Source organism: Emydura macquarii, unplaced genomic scaffold (genome assembly GCF_026122565.2).
Source record: "Emydura macquarii macquarii isolate MOO-44397 ecotype Brisbane River unplaced genomic scaffold, CSIRO-AGI_Emac_v2 contig_2768, whole genome shotgun sequence".
Taxonomy (NCBI): Eukaryota; Metazoa; Chordata; order Testudines; family Chelidae; genus Emydura; species Emydura macquarii.
Window position 1 is genome coordinate 34,673,369 of NW_027132905.1, and position 22,768 is coordinate 34,696,136.

The 22,768-nt window shown below is 62.9% G+C and overlaps 1 protein-coding gene across 7 annotated transcripts in view; it reads right to left on the reverse strand.

Moving 5' to 3' along the window:
* The window catches only part of HSPG2 (heparan sulfate proteoglycan 2), a 144,257-nt gene that overhangs the window by 61,065 nt on the left and 60,424 nt on the right, over positions 1-22,768 (reverse strand). For all 7 annotated transcript variants that reach the window (XM_067567006.1, XM_067567010.1, XM_067567008.1 and 4 more), the window contains 14 exons: positions 22,085-22,152; positions 18,974-19,114; positions 18,457-18,633; positions 17,796-17,975; positions 17,284-17,402; positions 15,984-16,095; positions 15,161-15,274; positions 14,344-14,471; positions 14,102-14,188; positions 13,153-13,202; positions 12,678-12,766; positions 10,844-10,984; positions 10,560-10,751; positions 1,328-1,420 (listed from right to left, as the gene is read on the reverse strand). In XM_067567006.1, coding sequence (XP_067423107.1) covers positions 1,328-1,420; positions 10,560-10,751; positions 10,844-10,984; positions 12,678-12,766; positions 13,153-13,202; positions 14,102-14,188; positions 14,344-14,471; positions 15,161-15,274; positions 15,984-16,095; positions 17,284-17,402; positions 17,796-17,975; positions 18,457-18,633; positions 18,974-19,114; positions 22,085-22,152 — 1,691 coding nt within the window. The remainder of the gene's footprint in view (positions 1-1,327; positions 1,421-10,559; positions 10,752-10,843; positions 10,985-12,677; positions 12,767-13,152; positions 13,203-14,101; positions 14,189-14,343; positions 14,472-15,160; positions 15,275-15,983; positions 16,096-17,283; positions 17,403-17,795; positions 17,976-18,456; positions 18,634-18,973; positions 19,115-22,084; positions 22,153-22,768) is intronic.

Genomic DNA, 22,768 nt, shown 5'->3' on the forward strand with positions numbered 1-22,768 from the left:
ATGCAAGCACCCCCCTGCTCCTGTACGTCCTGAGCTCCCTGCTATGCCAGCCTGCCTCCATGCCCACTCTGCCCAGACCAGTCAGTTACAGAATCAAAGCAATGGAGAAAGCATCTAGTCCAGGCCCTGCCGCTGAGGTCGCACCAAGTAAACCTGGACCAGCCCAGGCAGGTGTGTTGGCCAGCCTGTTCTTAGAAACATCCAGTGATGGGGATTCCACAGCCTCCCTGGAGCTTAACCACCCTTGGAGTTAGCAAACTTTTCCTGTCTCCCCTAAATCTCCATCCCAGCAGGACCAGCAGCTAGCCGGCCAGTCCCCACCTCACAGCTGTGCAGAACTTTGCACTTGTCTTTACTGAATTTCACCTTGTTGATTTCAGACCAGTTCTCCAATTTATCAAGACAGTTTTAAATTCTAAACCCGTCCCCTGAAGTGCTTGCGACCCCTCCCCGCTTGGTGTTATCTGCAGATTTCACAAGTGTATTCTCTGTTCCATTATCCAAGCCACCACATATCAAACAGTACCAGGGCCAAGACTGACCCCTGCAGCACCCATGAGACGCCCCACCAGTCTGACAGCGAACCATTGAGAACGACTCTTTCAGGACAGTTCTTCAATCAGTTTTGAACCCACCTTACAGTAGTTTCATCTAGAGCACATTTCCCTTGTTTGCTTATGAGACTCTCATGAGGAACTATGTCAGATCCCCTAATAAAATCAAGATATCTCACATCTCCAACTTCTCTCCCCCCTTCACTAGATCACTAACCCTACCAGAGAAGGAAATTACGTTGGTTTGCCAAGATTTGTTCTTGACAAATCCATGCTGGCAACTCCCTATCACCTGATTATCCTCTAGGTGCTGACAAACTGATTGGTTAATAATTGGTTCTAGTATCTTTCCAGATATCAAAGTTAGGGTGATTATAATTAGAGTTCAGGTCTATAATTCTCCTTTCTGTTCCCCATTTTAAAGGAAGGTGCTACGTCTGCCCATCTCTGTCCTCTGGGACCTCACCCGTCCTCCATGAGCTCTCGACGACAGTCGCTGACGGTTCCTAGCTTGCTTCAGCTAGTTCCTTATGTACCCTGGGTGCCTTTCCTCAGGCCCTGCTCACTTCAATGCATTTCATTCAACTAAATACTCCTTAACCCGACCTTTCCCTCTTCTGGCTTGTGTTCCTCGCCCCAGCTCCCTACCCTCCGTCCCAGCCCCTCTTTCCCCAGCTCACCCCATGCCCCTGCAGCCCAGCCCCCTGCTATTCCAGCCCTGGTACCCACTGTCCTGTCCCAGACAGGTCCCCCGTCCCCGGCAGGCTCCGTACCGTGATCTGTAGGTCAGCATCGGGCAGCGGAACGCTCCTCCCGCCGGCAATGTAGGAGAGGGTGTAACGCAGCCGCCCGCCGTAGGAGCTGACCTGCAAAAGTAAGAGGAGAGCATCGGCTGCAGCACATCAGCTCTGGCTCTGGGGTGCCCTGGTCATGCAGGGTGGGGCTGTGTGCCACCAGCCAGGTCAAGGGTCTCCCAAGTGAGCCGACCCTGGGGCAGAGGTAGGCTATGCTGGTCGGGGGCGCTACGGGGAGGGGATTGAGCAGGAGAGAGAATCAGAAAACCTGCCCAAAAGCTAAGGGTAAGATTTGGTCACGTGATTTTCCGGGACCTCTGGGACACCGGGGCAGGACTGGAGCAGCTGTCAGCCCCAGGACAGCCGTCCAACAGCTGATCAGCGAGGCTGCCACGGAACAGCGGATCAGCCAGTCAGCCCTGGGGCTGCGGAGCAGCTGATCAGGCCAGCCCACTGGAGCAGCTGCAAGCCACAGGTCGTGGCTTCCAGAAATGTTTGTTCATTGCCTGTGACCTGTCCCTGGCTGTTAACAACGATACCCTGACAGAATCTTCACCTTAACTACAGCGCTCGACTCAGGAGCGCCATCTCTCTAGCATACCAAAGAGGCGGCTCGGGGTGAGCGGAGACCAGTCTGGGGAACACCACTGAATAGTGGGTGTGTTGATCTCCCAAGGGGAGCTCTAGTGGCTGGGAAGCTGGAAGAATTCAGCCTGGCAAGTTTGGGTACATTTTGGATGGTGAGAGCAATCAACAGTTGGCACCATTCACCAGGGGCATACTCGATCCTCCATCAGCAGCCAATCTGAAACCCCACCTCGCTGTTTCCCTGTGAGCTCTGCTCGAGGAATTACTGAGGGACAGGGCTCTGTCCTGGGCTATACAGGGTCAGGCTAGACCCGGGGTTCCTAAACTGTGGGCCACGACACATTCCCGGGTGGAGCTTGGGGGGATTGCCCCCCAAATTCTGTACGTTGATAGTGGGGGCCATGTCTGCCTGCCGCACCAGAAGCCAGCCCCCTGCTGGTGAAGGGGTGGCTGGCAATGACCCCTGCCCAGGGCCAGAGGAGCCCAGTGCCCCCAGTGGGCGGCAGAAAATGAAGGGGGGCCGGTGGGCGAGGAGAAAGGGCTGGCCCCCAGAGGCAGTGGCTCCCAGGGCGCTGGAGGAGGCTGGAGGGTTCGCACCCATTCCTGCTCTGAGCCGCCGCACCTCAGGATCCGTGGCTTTCAGGCCCCCGGGAGTATCAGTCCTGTGGCCCCCTGGGGACTGGGGCTCGGCAATGCCACTCTCTTTCTGCCTGGACAGTGCGCTACCAGGACCACCAGGTAATATGTACTTGGTTTAGATGGCTGTAATCACGCAAATGAACAATTTTCCTGCAGAAGCGTTAGTGGGGCTGCACAGGTGGGCCTCAGGGGACAGGTTTGGGGACCCCTGGGCTAGATTATCACAAAAGTCCTTCCTGGCCTTGGAGTCAATGAAATGACAGGGACTTCTTGGCTCAGAGCTGTAGAGCTCGAAGTCCCCAGGGAGAGGTGGGATGCCCCCCTTGAACCCCGCAGGGCAGAGCCCCAGGGAGCACCTGGAGGGGCAGACAATGGTCTCAGGACACAACCACAGACAGACCCTGCCCCAGAGTCCCTCGGTCCCCGGTGAAGGCCAGTCCCTTCTCCAGGACTACAGGCGCCCAGAGACAGGGCCTGTGCAGAACAGACCCGGCAAAGGCTGGACCCCGGGGAGCCCAGAGTGGGGAACAACACAGGGGCATCATGACATGGCATCCATGCAGGGGGCTCCCCAGGGCCGCTCCGCCATGGCCATCAACAGCTATGACAGCCACTGCTCAGCAACACAACCCAGCTCTCACTGCTGCGCTTATCACAGAGGACACGGAATTAGCCAAACCCCACATCCCGACACCCCCAGTCTGGACCCAGATCAAAAGTAGCTGCTGCCAGCCTGTGCATCCCTCTCCCCAGCGCTGAGCGCAGTTACCTTGTCCCTTAGGAAGGCGTCGGGAAGCTGCCAGTAGAAAACGCTTTCCGGAAGCAGAGAGAACCCCTTGTAGACGAGAGAATACTGGGAGAGGAGAGGCACAGAGAGACAGCCACATGGCGCGGTGTCAGAGAGGGAGAGGGGCACGGCTGCAGGCGAGTGTGCCCAGGATCGCAGGGGTGGAGCCCACACAGACTCCTGTGCCACAGCGAAAGGGCACCATGAGCCCTGAGAGACAGGAGTGCTGTGCCAGTTCCCGGGCGTCCCGGGGACACCAGACCTCGCTCCCGCTCTGCAGCGCTTTTCTAATCCATGCCCAGGGCTGCGAGGCAGTGGTCGTCGCGGACAGGGGCGCAGGGCAAGCACAACCTTTGCATTGTAGTCCTGCTGATGCCCTTCCATCCCACCTGCACTGCCCCCTGCTGGGCTTTCCCTGAGCGCAGACTAACAATGCGGGGAAGGTCCACTAGGGCCTAGAATGAGACCTAGCGGAGTTATCACACTTGTGATCCGAGCTAAGGCTGTACCCAAGGCTCCAGCAGTGTCAGGATACCCCTGCTTCCCTGAGCAGTCCCGGCCACTGCCAAGCTGCACTCCAGACCTACTGTCACTGGCCCCAGGGGGGTGAGACCAGGCCATGCTGCAGGCTGCGCCTGTCATAACACGACGCCTCGAGGGCACATCAGGGAAGATGAAGCTAGCAAGGCCTGTTGCAAGGGGCCGTTTCTCCCTAGGGATGGAATTTCCTATGCATCAGAAAAAATATAGCCATCAGGCATTGCAGGCTGCAGCTGTGTGCTCTTGGCACACACCCAGGGCACAGCCTCATCACAGGCGAGCCTGTTGGTCAATGCGGGGGCAGGGTGACCCATGGGGAAGACGCTGGGGGGGCTGGGGAGAGGCTGAAGTCATTGAGAATCTCTCCCAGGAGTTGCACCCGGAGAGGGCCTAACCCCCAGGAGATGGCCAGGGGAAGGGGCAGGATGACTCAACGGCAGAGGGAAACCAGCACAGGGACGGACATACACACAGACACACGCAAGCAGTTACAGGAATTCAACAGCAAACCACAGGAATTCCCAATGGCGCCTCCACCTCCCCGAGCCACGACACGGCCCCATCGCCCCCAAGCGGGACAGAAACCCAGGGCATGGCAATGGACTGGTAGGGCAATGCACTGGGCTTTCGCCATCTACGTCAGCTCTGAATCCGGCCCTGTGGCTCCACTGCAGCAGCCACGCCGGCAGGCTACCCCACGCTCCCATGCAGGGTCTCTGCTTAGCTGGGAAGGGCTGGTCAGGGGATGCCAGGGGAGCTGCCGTGCCATAGTACCCAGAGGGTCAATGAAGCTGGAATCTGCTCTCGTCCCCAAGCACTCTCATCCTGGTACAGCCCCGCTGGGGAAGTGAGATCGGCCTCCGGCCCGCAGCGCCTTGGACAGACAGCTGAGGGGCCAAGGAATGCTCCTGCAGGGTACCAGGTGCGATTCCCCAGGGATATGTGGTGCCAGCCCAGGCGCTGTGTGTCCCAGGAGGGACACCGGGGTCATTTTACCCCCTCACAAAGAGCCAAACGCCCCAGCCACACACAGCCCCCGCCAGGGTCATGCAGGCAGGCGGGCCCTCGCCTCGTGCTACCTTCTCCGCAGCAGCAAGCCTGTGGTCCTGTGAGAGAAGGTTGCTGGACTCCAGGGAGCGAGGTCCGGGCAATCTTTCCCGCTGGGGCTTTAGCAACACGAGATCAAGGGAGGGCTCAGTGGGGGGAGGCCACTGGCAGCACGTCAGGAGCAAAGCCACAGGCCCGGGGATCAGAGGCTGACTGGATGGGGGGGAAGGAGACCATGGACCCCAGAGATGGGTCCCTGGGGCGGGGGGTCCAGGCCATTGTCTGGGAAGGGTCTTGGGAAGGGGCAGCAGAGGGGATCGCAGCCAATGACCGAGTCCGTTTGCAGACACTTAAACAGTTTCCTGGCCCAATCCAGGACCACTCAATACACGTGGCATCCCCATGGGGCCAGCCCCGCCTCGCCCAGCTCAGGGCTGCCCAGGGAGGGGTCTGCACAAGCCCAAAGGCTCTGCCATGGCTTCTCAGCAGGGCTGGGAGAGGGCGGGGAAGATGCGGGGAGGGCAGTGAGGGTGGAGGGAGGCTGGCGAAGGTGGGGGGAGGGCAGAGAGGGCGGGGGCTGTCCAGGGAGCACTCCCAGTCCTTGCACCAGGGAGAGAGATTGAGGCACATGGCACAGGGAGGGGAAGGGTGCGGAGCATCGGGGGGAGAGGGACGAGCTGGGGAGCCAGGGCTTGAGGAGAGCAAAATCCTGGGGTGGGAGAGGGGGAAAGGAGAGGGCATCCAGCAAAGGCAGCCCCATGCCTGGCTCTGCCCTGCCTGTGCCCCCGGGGGTTAGCAGTGTCACACACAGCCACGGCCGTACCTGCAGGGCCCCAGGTGCCAGGAGTGAACCCGACGCAGCCTGGGAAACAGGGGATGAAGATGCCCTTGAGGAGGAAGAGGAGAAGTGGGGAGGTGCATCCAGGAGAGGGCGAGAGGGGGGGCTGTGAGCCAGCCCGGTGGCGGAGGGGCCTCGCAGGCCTGCTGGATGGGGCCGGGGCCGGGGCCAGGGCCGGGGGGTGGCCCTGCCCGGAGAGGGCGGTGTGCTGAGCGCAGAGGCCGGCTGCCCCACAGTGAAGCCAGACAGCAGCTCCCAGATCTCGGCATCCAACCTGCGCTGCACTTCATCGGCCTGGGGGCAGTGGAGGGACGGACAGGGAGAGCCAGTGAGTGACTGGCCATGCCAGGCTCAGTGCCAACCCCACACAACGCGCCGGGCACAACGCCTACCCCACACACCACGCCGGGCACAGCGCCGACCCTACACACCATGCCAAGCAGGGGTTGTGCCATCCTCCCTCCCCCCCCACCACACAAGGCCACGAAAATGCTGCCCACACACACGCCACACTGGGGCAGCACTAGCCCCTCACACCAGGCCGGGACAGAGCAGCACCGATCCCTCACACACCATGCCAAGACAGGGCTGAGCCAGACTCAAATGCCCCATGCTGGGACAGCGCTGACCCCCGCCCACCACTAGGACAGGCAGTGCCAGCACCATGCCCCGGCCCAGCTAAGGGCAGTACCAAGGGATGGAGCCAGGGATGCTGGGCCTTCTCCAAACAGCGCCCTGAGGCTGCTGGCAGATGGAGTCTCGGGGGCAGGGCCCTGCTCAAGTGCCCCGCAGCAGCCGCTGGCAGGGCCTCTCCTCAGAGCACAGTCGGGCACCCAGCAGTCTAGGGGCAACGTCTACCGGCCACGCTAAGGCAGCTCCTAGCCCCATCCATGCCCGGTGCTAGCTGGCATGGGGCAGGGAGGGGTGAAGGGCTAAGTACTGGCTGGCACGGGGTGTGGCGCTGGCTGGCACGGGGGCAGGGCAGGGCAGCATATTGTCCACCACAGGCAGCACAGATTGAAGCATTTTCCAATGCTGCTCAAGAGCATCATGGGGTACCTCCTGGCTCCTCTCCTAGTCCCGCCCCCTTTGAGTTCGAGCCATACAGATTACAAGCAGGATTCTGACCCACCAATCACTGCAGAGCGTGCCCATGCCTATGCCCCGACCCTTGCCCCCTTGTTACCTTGACAGCTTGCCTGGCCCAGCGGCTGCCACCTCCAGAGACCGGGATCCTACCCGCAGCCACTGCCCTCCGCAGCTGCTCCTCTGTCAGGGACGGGCCGTTCTGATGGAAGGCACAAGGGCTGTGAACCCAGTGGCCCTCCCAGCTGGGGCACAAGCAGCCGTCACCCCCTGCACGCACCTTCCCCCGGCTGTGCCCAGGCCCCAGGCTGGAGTCGCCACATGCTGCTTGCTCCAGCTCCACCCAGCGACCCCGTGGGCAAGTCCCCGTGGCACTGCCCCAACAGACTGGACTTGGAGGGGAGGGGAGTCTCCACTCAGAGCCACACTGGCACCAAGGTGCCCGCTGCCATAGTCACTACAAGCGACCATGCCCTTAGAGATGCCACTCAGGGCCTACATCCTGTTACCCCAGGCACATCCCCCGTGAACACTGGGGACCCAGTGCCAGGCTCAGCCATGCCCAGGCCGGGAAGGGCAATGGCAGGGGCGAGTCAGAGGGGAAAGGGGCACGTCAGGTCCCCTGCCCACAGTGAGCAGGGCATAGTGCCATGTGGATCCCAATGGCATCACTTGGGGGCTCCCATGACTGTGCACCATCTTCCTGGGAGCGAGGACACGGTGGATGCAGGAAAATGGCTCCAGGGGCGCGGGGTCGGTGTGTCAGAGACGCTACTCTGCCAAGCACCGGGTGCAGCAGGCAGGCATAGCCCGCCCCGGCCTGGCTGCCTTGGACACAGCTCCTCCCCCTTCCCACCTGATGGGACGCCCCAGACAATTCAGTGCCGGGATTGGCCGAATGCCCCCAGGAGCTTAGTAACATGCAAATGCCACATAATTAGCTCTGCCCCAAAGAGTGGGGGTAGGGGTGGGGGGCTAAGATAAGCTCCTCCCTCCCCACCCCCTGCAGGCAGGTAAGCCACATTTCCATGGCTTTCCAGGAGGGCTGCGAGCCCCAGGCCCAGGCCAACTGGCTCCAGGACCCCCAGGAGCCCACTGCGCACAGGTGAGATCGGCAGCCCCACGGCGCACTCCATGCTTGCGCACAACTGCCATGCTGCGCCTGTGCCCGGTACCTTGTGCGCACGACGCATCCGGGCAAAATAGGTTTCTCTCTGCTTACCGGAGGAGGCAGCGGGTGGGAGAGAGGAGACAGCAAGGTTAATGAGGACGAGCGAGCGGCACCAGGAGCCCACCTGCACCAAGTGTGACCTGGCCAAATCACCCACACGCAGGAATTTACTTCCAGATGGCTGAGCAGCCGAGCCACCCCCACCCACCCCCACACACCTGGCAGCTGTCGGCCTGGTGCTGACCGGGAGCTGGGCCCTGATCATGGTTTGTTATGGACACCCCACCGCAGGACTGAGCAAACCCCCAGACAGGGCACCTGCCCCAACATGGGGCCCACACACAGGAGGGGTCAGGACAGAGCACTCCCCAGCCCTGGAGCCCAGGAACTGGTGACAGGTGGTCCACACGATATCCGCCCCCAGCCCTGTCTGGCTCAGCTGGAAGCCTGCTCCCCAGAGCCAGCTGCAGAGTCCAGACCTGGCTTCTCCCATCCATGGCTTTCCCACAGCTCCAGCTTCTCCTCTCACTGCCAATCCCCCAGCCCGCAGCCCTCCTGCCATTTCCTTCTGTCCACCCCTCCCCGAGTACCGCCGTCCCACCCTCAGCTGCAACCCCCCTCGCAAACCAGACGCCCTCCTCCCAGCTATCCCCAGGGGACCCTGTGCGTGCGCAGCACAGTCTGTGCTGAATCCCCTGTGAGCCCAGGGCAGGGCCGGGTCCCCATGCAGGGCTGTGCTGTCAGCACACGGCTGGTACGGCGAGCACACGGAAAGAACAAGTCCCCCCAGGCATAGATAGTATACTGAGCCCCTTCCCCCCGGAGAGGCAGAGTCATCCTCTCCTGGGACCTACTGGCGCTCAAGAGAAGGGGAGCAGAGTTGACCTGGAACAAACGCCCAACCAGAAGGGAGCAGCAGAGTGTGGAATGCACCCCCCAGCTCTGCCCCCATTGCCATGGCCCAGGGCTGTCCCCCATGCAGAGAAGAGGGTGTCTGGATAAGAACAGTCCATTCCAGATGTGATGCGGCCCTGTGATCCTGGGACACCACCACACGGCGAGCAGATTGACTGAACGTTGGGTGCCGGTTCACCTGCTTGGATGGCATGACACAGGGTGTGTCTACACTGCACTAGACATCCAGGGCGGGGACTCATGCTTGCTGACTCGGGTTTCCAAGCCCGCATGTGAGCATGCACACTCCATTGTAAAGCTGGGCTTACAACAGCTGGACCCAGATCTCACAGCTGAGCTCACGCGTCCACACTGCACTGTACAGATCTGACTCCAGTAGTGTGGCTTGAGCTGTGTCCACACTGCACAATGACAGAGCTTGGACCTGAGTCGTGGTAGGACTCGGGCTCTGAGTCACCCCGCACAGGGTCCTAGGATCCAGGGCTGCAGTGCTCGCTGACTCAATTTGCCTGATTTGTGTGTGGATGGAAGAGGCGTTTGGGCTCAAACCTGAGTCAGAGCCCAGGTTTTGTGTGCAGTATGGACAGACCCACGGAGGCCACCAGGGAGCCCTGTCCTTGCTTGGTGCTGCCCCCCTATATCTATGCCCCTACAGTGGGCTTTCTCCTCCCCACCCACTGGAAGGGGGGAACAGCCCCAGGCCATTGGGGAGAACAACCACAGGGCTGTGAAGTGACTTGCCCAACGTCACACGAAAGGCCAGAGAAACCAAGCCCAGTTATCCTGAGGCCCAGCTCAGTGCCCTATCCAGTAGGCAACCCTGCCTCCAGGGAGCAAACCCCAGAGAATTCCCTTCCCAGTAATGTGTGGCCACAGCCTCTGCCCCCTCACACCTCCCTGCCTCCTGGGGAGCTCATAGACCCCTTCGGCTGGAATCCCTGGGGGGATGGGCTCCCAGGCTCACTTAGCCCCATGGGTCAGACGGGCAGAGCTGGTCTGTGCCAGCGGGACCCGGCTGCAGGGGTCGGAGAGAGGTGGGCACTGCGGGGCTTTGCGATGGCACGGCACGGTCTGGTACGGCATGGCTCATCTCGGGACGGCCTGCACAGGTGAGGAATGGCGCCATTCGAGGCAGTGCCCATTAGAGTCAGTGATATCCCCTGCCCAGGCTTGGCACTGCCATGCCCAGGAGAACCCGCTCTGGCCTGGCAAGACAGGGACCTGGCCTCTGCACCGGGCTGTGGGGAAATTCCTGGGTTCAGGGAACACCCGCTGATAACAGGGGCCAGGAGACATGACAGCGCAGGCCAGGAAGGAGGAAACCTGTGCCTCGGTTTCCCCGCCTGTAAAACGGTGCTGACAATACTGCCCTGCTCTGTAAAGCACTGTGAGATGCGCTGCTGGCAGAGCTGGCAGATAGCCTGGCAGAGCCAGGGGATCACTGTGACAGCAGCCGGAGCGGCTGGGTTCAGGCTCCAGCTCTGGGCCTACAGAGCTTTTGCACAGACACGAGGGCCCCTCAGCCATGCTCCAGCCAGGGTGGGGCAGGTGGGCGGGAAGGGCCCCAGGCCCAGCGGGTAGCCCTGCATTCTGGCCATACCTTGTCCCCTTGGTAGAGCTCTGGCAGCTGCCAGTAGTAGGACTCCTGGCCCAGCTGGCCGAAGCGCCCGTAGGAGAGCTGCGGCCCCTCGGCCGACAGCGCCACAGCGAAGCCGCTGGTGATGCGGGTGGTGCGCTGGCGATTCACCAGGGCGAAGCTCTGGAAATCGCCAGGGAGGAAGGGGCTGGTGACCTGCAGGGAACAGACATGGGGACATGAATCCAGCTGGGCCCCCCGCAATGGAGGTACCCTACGGGATTGGACCGGGGGAGATGGGCTCTTACCAGGCGCCGGTAGTAGGAGGAGCTGGTGCACTGCTGGGTCACGCCCATGCAGAAACAGGGCAGGCAACCCTCGTGGTTCTCGGCACTCAGGTGGAAATGGTTGGCACGGCAGCTGCTGCAGGACAGACCCTCCACATTGGGCTGCAAGGGAATGGGACAGACAAGGGGCTGAGCAGACGGACGAACAGCCAGGGGATGACTGAATGACCCCAAACTACTGGGATTCCAACCAGCCCCAGCCCGTCCCCCAGAGCATGCTCCACGCCCTAGCAACAACTTGGGCCAGGAACATGGAACCGAGGGAGTAAGGGGAACAGAATTGCTGGGGCAGCTGCAGAGGATCCTCTGCCCCAGGGACCCTGTCCTTCTCCCCCACATCAGGGATGGGGCAGGAGGGCCGTGCGTTCAGGCACAGACTGGTGGAGATCTTAGCCATCCGTGGGACGGGCCAGCCAGAGGGCACAGGTTTAAAGCACATGGGCCTAGGCCAGCTACTCAGCAGCCTGGCAGCACAGTGAAAGCTAACAGCAGCACAGGGCAGGCACGAGCCAGGGCAAGGACCCAACTCGGGAATTCTGTTCTCAGCCCAGCTCTGGGGGACCGAGCGCGGCTCAGCCAGGCACAGGAGACCCAGCTCTGCTTCCTGTAACACATCAACAAGACTAGCAAGTGGGTGTGACACCACTGGAGCTTTCTGTAATATTTTGATGTCCCCTGTGTGCGCATCAGCTTCCCCGGTATTTTGCATGGCTCCTCGGGGAGAGACAGGACTGTGGTCTCAGGGCAGGCTGGACACGGAGGTACGAGTGGCGCTGGCTGGCTGAGCCAGGGTGGGCCATTAAAAGGACTGGCCGAGGCCAACCACGTAGCAGTGGAGTATGGGAGTGCCGGGAAGGCACCAGGAGATGGACACCTAGCACCCAACGCCCCAGGGAGACGGATTTCCCCGCCTCTTGGCAGGAAGCTGGGCAAAGACCCCAGCTGGAGAAAAGCCTGGGGAGGCGTGAAGTGGGGTAAGAGCTGGCGGCTGCAAGGAGTCGGGGCTCACCTGGAGTCTGACCTAGGCGCCAGATGGCACCTGAACAGTGGGGTCGTTACAGCGTGGCTGGGTCTGGGCTGACCTGGGACTTAGGCTCTGCTGTAACTGCAGATCTCTGTGCTAACCTGGGACTCCCCATGGTGGGCTCCAGCGGGCAAATAAACCCCACTGCTGTGCCAGCGCTGTGTGAGCGTCACTGCAAACGCTGGCAAGGTGTGTCAATCCCTGCAGAGTGCGCACGTCTAGCCCAGGGTCGGTCTCACTTGGACTCACCACACAGAGCTCATGGGGTGAAGCAGGGGTGCTGGCGCCCCAGAGGTCCAGTCTAGGAGGCCTGCTCTGGAGGAAGAGGGAGACCCCGTAGGGGTCTGGCCCACACAATGGTTCCTCCTAGAGACTGTTCCAAAGCTGGGGCTGTAGCACCGATCCCGTGGAGCAGTGACAGTGGTGTCTAGTGGTTAGAGCAGTGAGCCCTCCTGGGTTCTATTCCCAGCTCTTGCAGGGGAGTGGAGAAGAGATTAGAGCGGGGGCTGGGCACCAGGACTCCTGGGTTTCTGCCCCAGCTCCACCAACGCCGTGTGTCGCTGCACAGGTCAGATCAGCCTGCGTGAGAGCTGCGGCTGTAGGTCAGCAAGGGCCCGCATGAGAGCCCCACAGAGACGTGCCAGGGCTGGCGATCAGGGAGCACGGAGCTAGGTTCCCTAAGGCTCCTGGCGGCGCTGTGGGTGAGCCCAACCCATGGCAGAGGAACGTCCATGTCATGACTGTGCCGGCAGGGAGCTATTCCCCTCTCACCTTACACTGGCACTGCCCGCTGGCACCACACTGCCTGCTCACGCTGCCTTGCGGGTCACAGCTGCAGTCTCTGCTGGGCTCGTCTGGGTCTGGAGCAGGCAGGACAGAAAAGAAGAGTTGTTACTGCTGAGCCCGGGCACCTGGGCACCTGCCGGCCGAGCGCCTGGCGGCCTCCAGTTCCAGGGGCAGCCAGCCCAGGGCTGCAGCCCCCCCCCGGGTCTGGCCACAACCGCTGGGTACCTGCCCCCATGGGCCAACGGCACTGGTGCAGGATGGGCTCTCCCAGGCTGGGAGCTCCTCCAGGCTCTCCCAAGGAGTCCCCTCCCCAGGCACTAGGCCCCATCACCCCAAGGGCACAGCGTGGGGCTAGGCGCTGGGATTTTACATGACCCACTGGGCCCCTTCCTTCTCCACAGCCCTGGCACCAGGCCCAGCACTCCACTCTCACCCCAGGGATTGCTCCCATGACACTCACCTCTGCAGGGCTGTCCCAGGCTGGGGTTCCCCACATAGCCAGGAGCACACCTGTGGTGAGGGGCAGAGACCTCTTGGTCACACGGGGGGCAGACTGCCAGTCCTTGGCTCACCAAATCCCAGCCTGCTCCTTCCCCTCGCAGCCCCCCACCCCCAGGCACCCACACAGTCCCCTCAGCCACAGCCCCCCGGCTCTGGTTTGTTCTTTGTAACTCTGGTCCCCCCATGCTGCTCCCAGCCCGGAGCTGGGTGCCCTGAGCTGTGCACTGGCCCTAACCCAACACAAGGGGCTCTTCTGGCCTGATGGGGGTTACTTGGCCCCCTGGGGAGGAGAATCAGGACCTCAAAGTGCTCAGGGGCCGGTTGCTGGGCAGCAGCTGGGGAGCTGGGCCTCAGCACTAGGGCTGGAGGAGCTGAGTCCCCCGCCCCAGCCCCACTGTCCTTAACCAAACCCAATGCCCTACCCCCCCCCCCCCACTGGGCAGCAGCCAGAGTCAGCCCCACAGCCAGGCCCCAGGGGGTGAGACCCAATCAACTCTGCTGCCCACTGTGCTGGGCTGGCTGGGCCCAGAGAGATTCCCATCTCCAAGGGCCCATGCCAGGAGCAGCCCAGGGCACACACTGAGTGGGCAGCAGCTCGTGTCCTGGGACAGTGCAGCCCTTGAGCACGTCTCGTCTTCTCTGCACTGCACAGGCCTGGAGCAGTGTCAGTCCCAGGAAGTCCGCCCCGGCCCCTCTCTCCTGCACTGTGGGAGCTGCACATCCCACTCAGTCTGCTGGGCTCCCAGACAGTGACCTACACTGGCATTCAGGGGCACCCCTTGGCACCTGGCACCATGCGGTCCTTGCCCCTTTCATACTCCCCTGACACACAGGGCAGGCACAGACTGGCACTCAAGTGAACCAAGCAGGGCGTCAGGAAGGGGACAGCCTGGCAGCCCACCCTGTACCTCTCGCACTGGCGTCCCACGTGGCCCGGGGTGCAGGCATCACACGTGGGCCGGCCATCCGTGTCCAGGAAGCAGGTTTTTGTGGCCCTGAGAGAAAAGGATGAAGAAGAGTCACACCCAGGCCAGACCTGCCTCTGGCCTAGCCCAGCCCGCCCTCCCAGCCCACCCCACCCCAGGGACCAAGACCGAGAGGGAGGCAGAAGCCACAGGAGGTGGGGTGCCTCAGATGGCAGGAGACGTACTGGCTGGCCGTGGACAGCCCATGGCATGGACATGGCTGGCAATCTTCTGGGGTCCCCCGTTGGGCGTCGCCATAGTAGCCTGACTGGCAACGTTCACACCTGGTGCCCTCCGTGTGATCCCGGCAGTTCTGAGAAGGAAAGAGGAGAAATCTCTTACAGCCAGGCCTGGCCGGCAACACCCCAGCGCCCGGCGCCCCCGACGCCCCCTCCTCCCTCTCACTTCAGCCTGGCGCCTTCCCAGGGACCTCGAGTCCCAGATACCCCCAGGTGCTGCACAGGCTGCTGGGGACAGTGGGTAAAAGTTGCCCCTGGTAGCACAGCCTGCCCCATGCTAGCCTCATCCCCCAGAGCCAGGGAGCTCAGAGAGGGGTCCCTGATGGGAGCGGCTGGCACGGCCCCAGGCATAGGCCCTCTGCTCCAAGTCACACAGGAACCCCCAGGAGCAGCAGGGCCAGCGCAGAGCGCAGCATGCTGCTCATATTGGATCCTGTGCTTGGCTGGGGCCACTTTGCCAAGAGGCCAGGCAGGGCCAGGGGTTCCTGCTCTGAGGCTGGCAGAGCCTGGCATTTCCTGCCCACCCCCCATTGGGCAGTGGTAGATCCTCGCCATGCAGGGATCTCAGCACACTCACAATCCAAAGGCCTGAAGGCCCAGTGCCTGGCCTGGCAGCCTGGCTAACAGCCGCCCACAGCAGCAGAGGGGGCTGGGAGTTCTCTGCCTGTCACGTGCAAGGGACATCTTGGCTGAGTGACCCAGTCTTCCTCGCTGACCCGCACCAGACAGGGCAGTGGCGCCAGCTCACAGGAACAGGGCTCACCTGGCAGTCTCCTGTCTCAGCGTCACATTCGGCCGAGTGCCCACTGCAGTCACAGCGCTCGCAGGTGCCCAGGTAGAGGCCGCTGGTGGTGCGAGCATAGCCCACGTCGCAGTCCTTGGGCGAGAGAACCGGTCCAATGGGTTCCTAAATCCACCCTCCGCCTGTTCCCGGCAGGGCCTGTCTCCCCCAGCAGGGCAAGGACCCACCTCCGGTGCCAGGCAGGGCATGTGGGCCCCAGGCCCACCCTCCAGCTCAGAGCACTGCCACCCTCCAGGTCTCCCGGGGCACTTTGTCCTTTGTCCCTGGGCCGGTGCTGTGCCCTGCTGGCGCCCCAGGGTCAGTGCTCAGAATGGACGGGGGACTTGCCCCCCCCAAGTCAGCGCCACACAGGGCAGCGATGAGAGCACCGCCTGGCACACAGATCAGACTGACTCAGCACGACCTAGAAACCCCATGGCCCAAATGGGCTGGCTGCAGCTCTTGTGCCCATCACGTGGTCAGACACTGCCCTGGGGCAACAGGGTTAACGCCTCCCTCCTCCACACCTGCCAGCGCTGGGACCGCTTCCTGCCTCCCCGCACACCGGTGAGGGCCCCATCATCGCCCAGCCCTGGCACCGGCCACTCCAGCTGGGCTGCCCAGTGGCTGGAGGGAGGAACGGCAGCCTTGCGTCCCAGAGCTGCCATCCAGCACCAGGGAGTGCCACCTCTGGACCTGGGAGGCGCCCCTACTGCGTGCGGCATGGTGGCAGGATGGATGCCCCTGAGCCAGGGGGGGAGTGGCTGATGCCATGTGTTGTGTGTGCGGGGTGGGGCAGACTCACCTGGCAGGAAGGGCCACGGTAGCCAGGGGGACAGGTGCAGTCCTCCACCTCTACTGCCTGCTCCAGGCCCGTGGAGTGGGGCACAGCCACGTCCATGAGGATGTTGGAGATCCTGGGAGACAAGAGGCCACTAGGCAGCTCAGCAACCCGCAGACAGACAGGCCTGGGCGAGGCCACCTGGGCACAGCCAGCTCCTGGTCCCAGCCCCGGCCGGGGTCTCCCGAGGGTCCCAGCCACACATAGCAGGATCCCGGGTGAGGTGCACATGATCAGCGAGGATCACCCTCCAGCTGGAGCCTCTGTGCCTGGGCAGCCATGTGCCAGACCTGTCTGGGGAGATGGGAAGGGAGCCCCTCTTGTCCCACCTGCCTGCCCAGAGGGGATGCCTTTCGAAGGGGTACAAACAGCCCAAGAAGGCAGGCCAAGGCAGCTCCCGCAGCTGAATTCAGAGCAGCCTCTCTCCGGCTGTCCCGTCGCACTGCCCTCCAACAGGACATGCCCGCCAGGCCCAGGCACACAGCCTCCAATCCCCCCAGATCAGCCAGGCCAGGGAGGGGCTCCCCCGAGGCTCTGCCAGGGTCACGGGCAGGATGGGGTCAGGAGCAATAAGGGAGGAGCTCAAAACTTACAACCTCTGGCTCCCCAACAGGGAGCTGTGCTGGCACTGCCAGAAGCAGGCGAGCTTGGGGTCTGGTGAGGAGAGCGTGTGTGAGGCTGGGATGGGAGCGTGTGTGTGGTGTGCGCATGTGCGGTGCACATGTATAGTGCATCCTCCTTGCCAGGGGATGTTGTGAGGGCCAAGACTATAGCGGGTTCAAAAAAGAGCTAGATAAGTTCCTGGATAGGTCCATGGATGGCTGATAGCCAGGATGGGCAGGGATGGCTGTTTGCCAGAGGCTGGGAGTGGCCGATGGGATGGATCACTGGCTAAATGCCCTGTTCTGTTCATTCCCTCTGAAGCACCTGGCAGAGCCGAGAGCAGCGTCAGAGACAGGACACTGGGCTGGGAGTACCGTTGGTCTGACCCAGTCTGGCCATTCTTATGAGTGTGGTGTGTGTGTATGTGTGGTGCACGTGTGTGGTGCGTGCAGTGCATGTGGTGTGTGTGTGTACGTGTGATGTGTGTGGTGCGCGTGTGTGTGTGTGTGTGTGTGTGTGTGGTGCGTGTGGCTCTCTCAGTCTGGCAGACTGACCCTTTCCCCATGGAACGGGCACAACCGGGGCACAAGCCAGGCAGGCTTCTGCCCCGCTCCGAGCCCCCCTTGTCCCTCGCCAGGCTGGTCCCCAGCGCCCACGTTACCTGCTCTCCACTGGCCAGTCCGTGTACGACGCCCGGATCATGAAGAGGTCGATGTCGGCCAGTGCCATCAGCAGGTGCTCCCGTGTGGCGGCCTGCCCGTCAACCCGGCGCCAGGCGCGCTAGAGAGGGCACAGCACATGCCAGGCTGAGCTGCCGCTTCGCCATCTGCATGCCAATGGGCAGGGCCCAATCCAGCCCCACTCCCTGCATGCGGCTAGGGCACATTGGAGCCCGGGGCTCTCCGGCAGTCGCTGCTGGCTGTGGAGCAGGGGATTCTGGGCACTTTGCCGCATGGGCCCATCCCCAAGCAGTAGCCAGACCTGCCCCCCACCTGCGTGGGCAATGGGCTGGGCAGAGGTCACGGGGAGCGAGGGCAGGGTGCCATCAGTTAGCACTGCCCCCCCAGCACGGGCTCTGCGTTACTGAGGGGCTGCTGGGCGGGGGTCCCAGGCTCCCACCCCCGGGTGCGGAGCTCCTGCAGGGGATGCTCTGCGGGCCAGCCGCGCTCTCACCTCTCGGAAGTGGACGGTGATGGGGGTGGGGGTCCCCGGCTGGGGGCTGGCCTCGGCCACATGCTCCAGGAAAATGCCGTTGCCCCGCAGCAGCACGTCGGGCTGGCCGGGCAGGGGCTGGGCGCCAGGCATTGCACTGTGTGTGATGGTGTAGTGCAGCTCCCCGCCGTACGAGGTCACCTGTGCCGGACAGCGCCGCTCAGACAGATGGATGGACGGACACAGCCTGGCTGCTCCGCATCACCCAGCCCCCACCCCACAGCCTCCCTTGGCTCCCCACCCAGCCCCCAACCCTGCCTCTGCCCCCCACCCCAGTCCTATCTCTGCCTCCCGAGCACAGGCACTTCTACCCCATCCTCTGTCCCACCTGGGCACCCCCATTATTTTGCCTGACCCCTCCCCATCCCAACCCTCTGCCGGGCCCAGGAAGCCAGTCCCTACTGCCTCTGATGCCCAGCTCTCTGATTCCTCCAGCCAAATGCCTCCCCCAACCAGGTGCCTGCCCCTCTCCCTGCCCACGATAGCAGCAGTGTGTTCCCTTGGCCCCCTTAACAGTCCCCGGAGCCTCCCCCACCCCCTTCGTCACAGGGCACGAGGGCCCGGTGACAACCAGCCTGCCCGAGAGAGGCAGCGTTCAGCCACGAAGAGCCACGGCAGGCACCTTGTCGCCCTTGAAGCGGTCGGGCAGCACCCAGTAGTAGGCGTCGCGGGGCAGGGTGTGGAAGGCGGAGAAGGCCAGCTCGGCGTGGCCCAGGGAGCGGATCCCCTCGCTGACCCTGTGGGTGCTGGCCAGGTTGGCCAGGCTGAAGTGTGCCCGTTCACTGTCCGCAGCCCGCACCTGCAACACAAATCCTGTCAGCTGGCACACAGGTGAGGGGGACCCAGCCCCGGGCAGCCAGGACACCTGGGCCCCAGTGCGACCCATGGGGGGTCCCCGTCTGCGTCGAGGGCTCTGCCGCTCACGGGGGAGAGGCACTGGGGCAGGACAGTGAACGGCTCTGCCTGCTAGAAGCACTTGACCGGGTGGGTGCCCGGCTCCGCTGACGGTTAGCTAATGGGGCCTGTGTCCTCTGCCCGATGGGGGCTCCCTGGGTCTCCTGCTGGAGGTCAGGCCTGGGGAGGGGTGGAGCACAGAGCTGAGCCGGGGGGGGGAGGGGCAGAGACACGGCAGTGGGTACCTGCTCTCTGTTCCAGGAGGAGCTGGCGCACTGCCGGGACACCCCCATGCAGAAGCACTTCAGGCAGCCATCGGGGTTCTCGTTGCTCAGGTAGAAGGCTCCAGACGTGCACTCGTTGCACAGACGTCCCGCCACGTTGGGCTGTGGAAGAGACAGAGGGATGGCACAGAGCCAGGCGGTGCCGGCCGGGCACGGCAGCAGGGCTGCTTCCCCTGCACCTTCACCCATGCTGCCCCAGTGTGGCAGGGCCCGAGGCTCCCACGCACCCCTTGGGACCTTCCTGGCTCCAACACAGGGATCTGACATGTCTAGTGCTGTCCCGTGCCCCAGGCCAGCAGCTCCTTGCATTTTGGGGCAGGCACGGCCCCCACAAGCCCTGGCGCCTGGTGCCATGGGCCCTAGGAAGAGCTGTGTCAGTCTGAGGACCCCAGGACCCTGGGGGAAGGGGAGGGGCGGGACAGTTTTCCCAGGTCTCTGCACCCACAGGGAGCATGCTGGCAGCACCAGCCCGGACAGCTCCAGCTGCCAGCAGGGGCACAGCTGGTGCAGCGGGAGGCGAGCCCCAGAGATGGTAGAACTGCCACCGTCTGCCCAGCAGCTACCCGGCACAGTGGCTGGGGAAGGGCAGTTGTACTCAGGCCGGGCCACAGACCCCAAGCAGGCATTGGGGTCCCCTCCCTGTCCCCATGGGACAGCAGCCCCTGCAGCACCCCCAGAATGGACCCAGATGGAGCCAGAATGGACCCAGATGGAGCCTCCGGCAGGAGCCAGCCCCCGCCTCACCCAGCCCGGACACGTGGCACCGAGCCCTGAGGGTGGGGTGACGCAGCAGCCCCGGGAGCTCTGAATGCAGCTGTCTCCCCACTGGCGGGGGCCAGAGACTCCCTGCCCCTAATCTCCCAGTCCCCTCAGCACAGCCCCACCCCCAGGGGAGGCCCTGCCCCCCAGCCAGAGAAGGCAGCACTCGCCTCCACTCTTCAAAGGGCCCTATCGCCACCGGGCACAGCGCAGGCCAGCGGGGCCGTGCCACACAGCAACGCACGGCGCCATGCACCACCACACAGCAACGCACAGCACCATGCACCACCCCGCCGCACCGCGCCTCACAGCAATGCAACGCACAGCACCTCACCGCACCGCACCCCACCTCACAGCAACGCAACGCACCGCACCCCACCTCACAGCAACGCACCGCATCGCACCCCACCTCACAGTAACGCAACACGCCTCACCACACCTCACAGCTCCGCAATGCATTTCACAGCAACGCAACGCACCGCACACCACCTCGCTGCGCCGCACCTCACAGCACCATAACACACCTCACAGCAATGCAACGCACCTCACCTCACCGCAACGCAATGCACACCACCTCACCACGCTGCACCTCACAGCAACGCACCACACCTCACCACACCTCACAGCACCGCAACACACTTCACAGAAATGCAACGCACCTCACCTCGCCGCGCCGCACCTCAGAGCACCACAACACATTTCACAGCCACCCAATACACCTCACCTCACCACAACGCACCTCACCACACCTCACAGCAACGCAATGCACCTCACCTCACAGCAACGCAACACACCGCACACCACCTCGCCGTGCCGCACCTCACAGCAACGCACCGCACCTCACCACACCTCACAGCACCGCGACACACTTCACAGCAATGCAACGCGCCTCACCTCACAGCAATGCAACACAATGCACCGCACACCACCTCGCCGTGCTGCACCTCACAGCACCGCAACACAGTTCACAGCAACACAACATACCTCACCTCACAGCAACACACTGTGCCTTACCACACCTCACAGCACCGCAACACACTTCACAGCAACACAACGCACCTCATCTCACAGCAATGCAACGCAACGCACACCACCTTACCACGCCGCACCGCACAGCACCGCACCTCACCTCACCACACCTCCTTGCACTGCAACACACTTCACAGCAACGCAACGCACCTCACCTCACCGCAACGCACCGCACGCCACAGCAACGCAATGCACCTCACCTCACCTCACAGCAACGCAACACACCACACACCACCTCGCTGTGCCGCACCATGCACCACCGCGCCGCACCTTACAGCAACACACTGCACCTCACACCGGCTTACCGCACCACACCTCACACCACCGCATCATGCCGCACCGCACTTCACTTCACAGCAACGCAACATAACGCACACTGGCTCACTGTAAGGCACCACGCACCGCCTCGCCACACCGCACCTCACGGCAACGCACTGCACCTCACGGCATCACACTGCACCACACACCACCTCACCGCATCGCACTGCACCTTATTGCAACACACCGCGCACCACCACACCTCATGGCAACGCACCACACCACACACCACCTCACCACACCGCACAGCACCACGTACCACCTCGCCGCACCATGCCACACCTCATACCACTGCACTGCGCCTCACGGCAACGCACAGCGCCGCACACAGCCGCACCGCTCGGCAACACACACCACCTCACTGCGCCGTGCCACACGGCAACACGCACCGTCTCACTGTGCTGCACACCACTTTATTGCACCGCACCGCACCACACACCACCTCACCGCACCACTCCTCCCCGTAACGCAATGCACCATACTCTACCTCACCGCACAGCACCTTTTGGCAACACACCACCTCACAGCACCGCAGCTCACTGCAATGCAATGCACCGCACCATGCACCACACCTCATGGCAATGCACTGCAATGCACATCGGCAACACACTGCACCGCATATCACCGCACCGCACCTCACAAAGTGTGCACCTCATGGCAACGCACCTCAGCACACACCACCTCGCTGCACTGCGCTGCGCTGCACCGCACTGCACCACACGGAACCGCACTGTGCCACACACCACAGCACCACACCATACCGCACCACACCACACACTGCAGAGCACCTCACTGCACTGCACCAGAACATAGCATACCACACCACAGAGCCACACCTCAACACAATGCACGACACCGCACACCACACCGTACCGCACCACCACACCTCACCACACCGCACCAGACTGTACAGTATAACACCACACCGCACAAGACTATATGGTATCGCACCACGCCACACCATACCTTACAGCGGCAGGCGCCTCCGGTGGAGCTACTGCTGCCCCGCTCGTCACACTTCACGATCTCCTGGCCTGGGGAAGTAGAGGGGTTGGGTTGCAGCCAGCCAGATGCACACCCACCCCGCCCATGTCCAGCCGCATGGACCCCCTTCCCCACCCACCTGGCCCAGCAGCCAGCCACCCGCTCAACCCCACACCTTGGGGCCCAGCTGGCTCCTGGCACTGGGGGTCTCTATGCAACCAGAGCACCAGATCAGATGGGACGATGACATTATTCAGCAGCTGCGGTACCCGTCCTAACCTGGGATGTTCTGGGTCCAGGTGAGATCGGGGGGTGGGGGTCAGGGGGCTCAGGGGTCACAAGGGCCACAGTGATTCTCTCCAGCCCCCAAACACAAGGCCCAAAGCTACAGAACAGGGGCCCGGTAGGGCCAAACCAGGGTTCTCAGAGTGGACGGCTCGGGGTAAGACCCAACCTGGAGGGGCTGTATACCCGATGGCTGCTACGTGTGTGCACCTGGCAGGGCTGGATGGCATCAGGCCAGGCCCTAGTGCCCGGGCCCCAGCCCCACTGGCACCAATGGGCTGACAAGCAGATGCAGGGGCACCCCGAGGCAGGGAGCCTAGTTTGGGGGCTACCCAAGGGGGAACGGGCTGTTTCAGAAGGCCCTGCATGGGCAATGGAGCC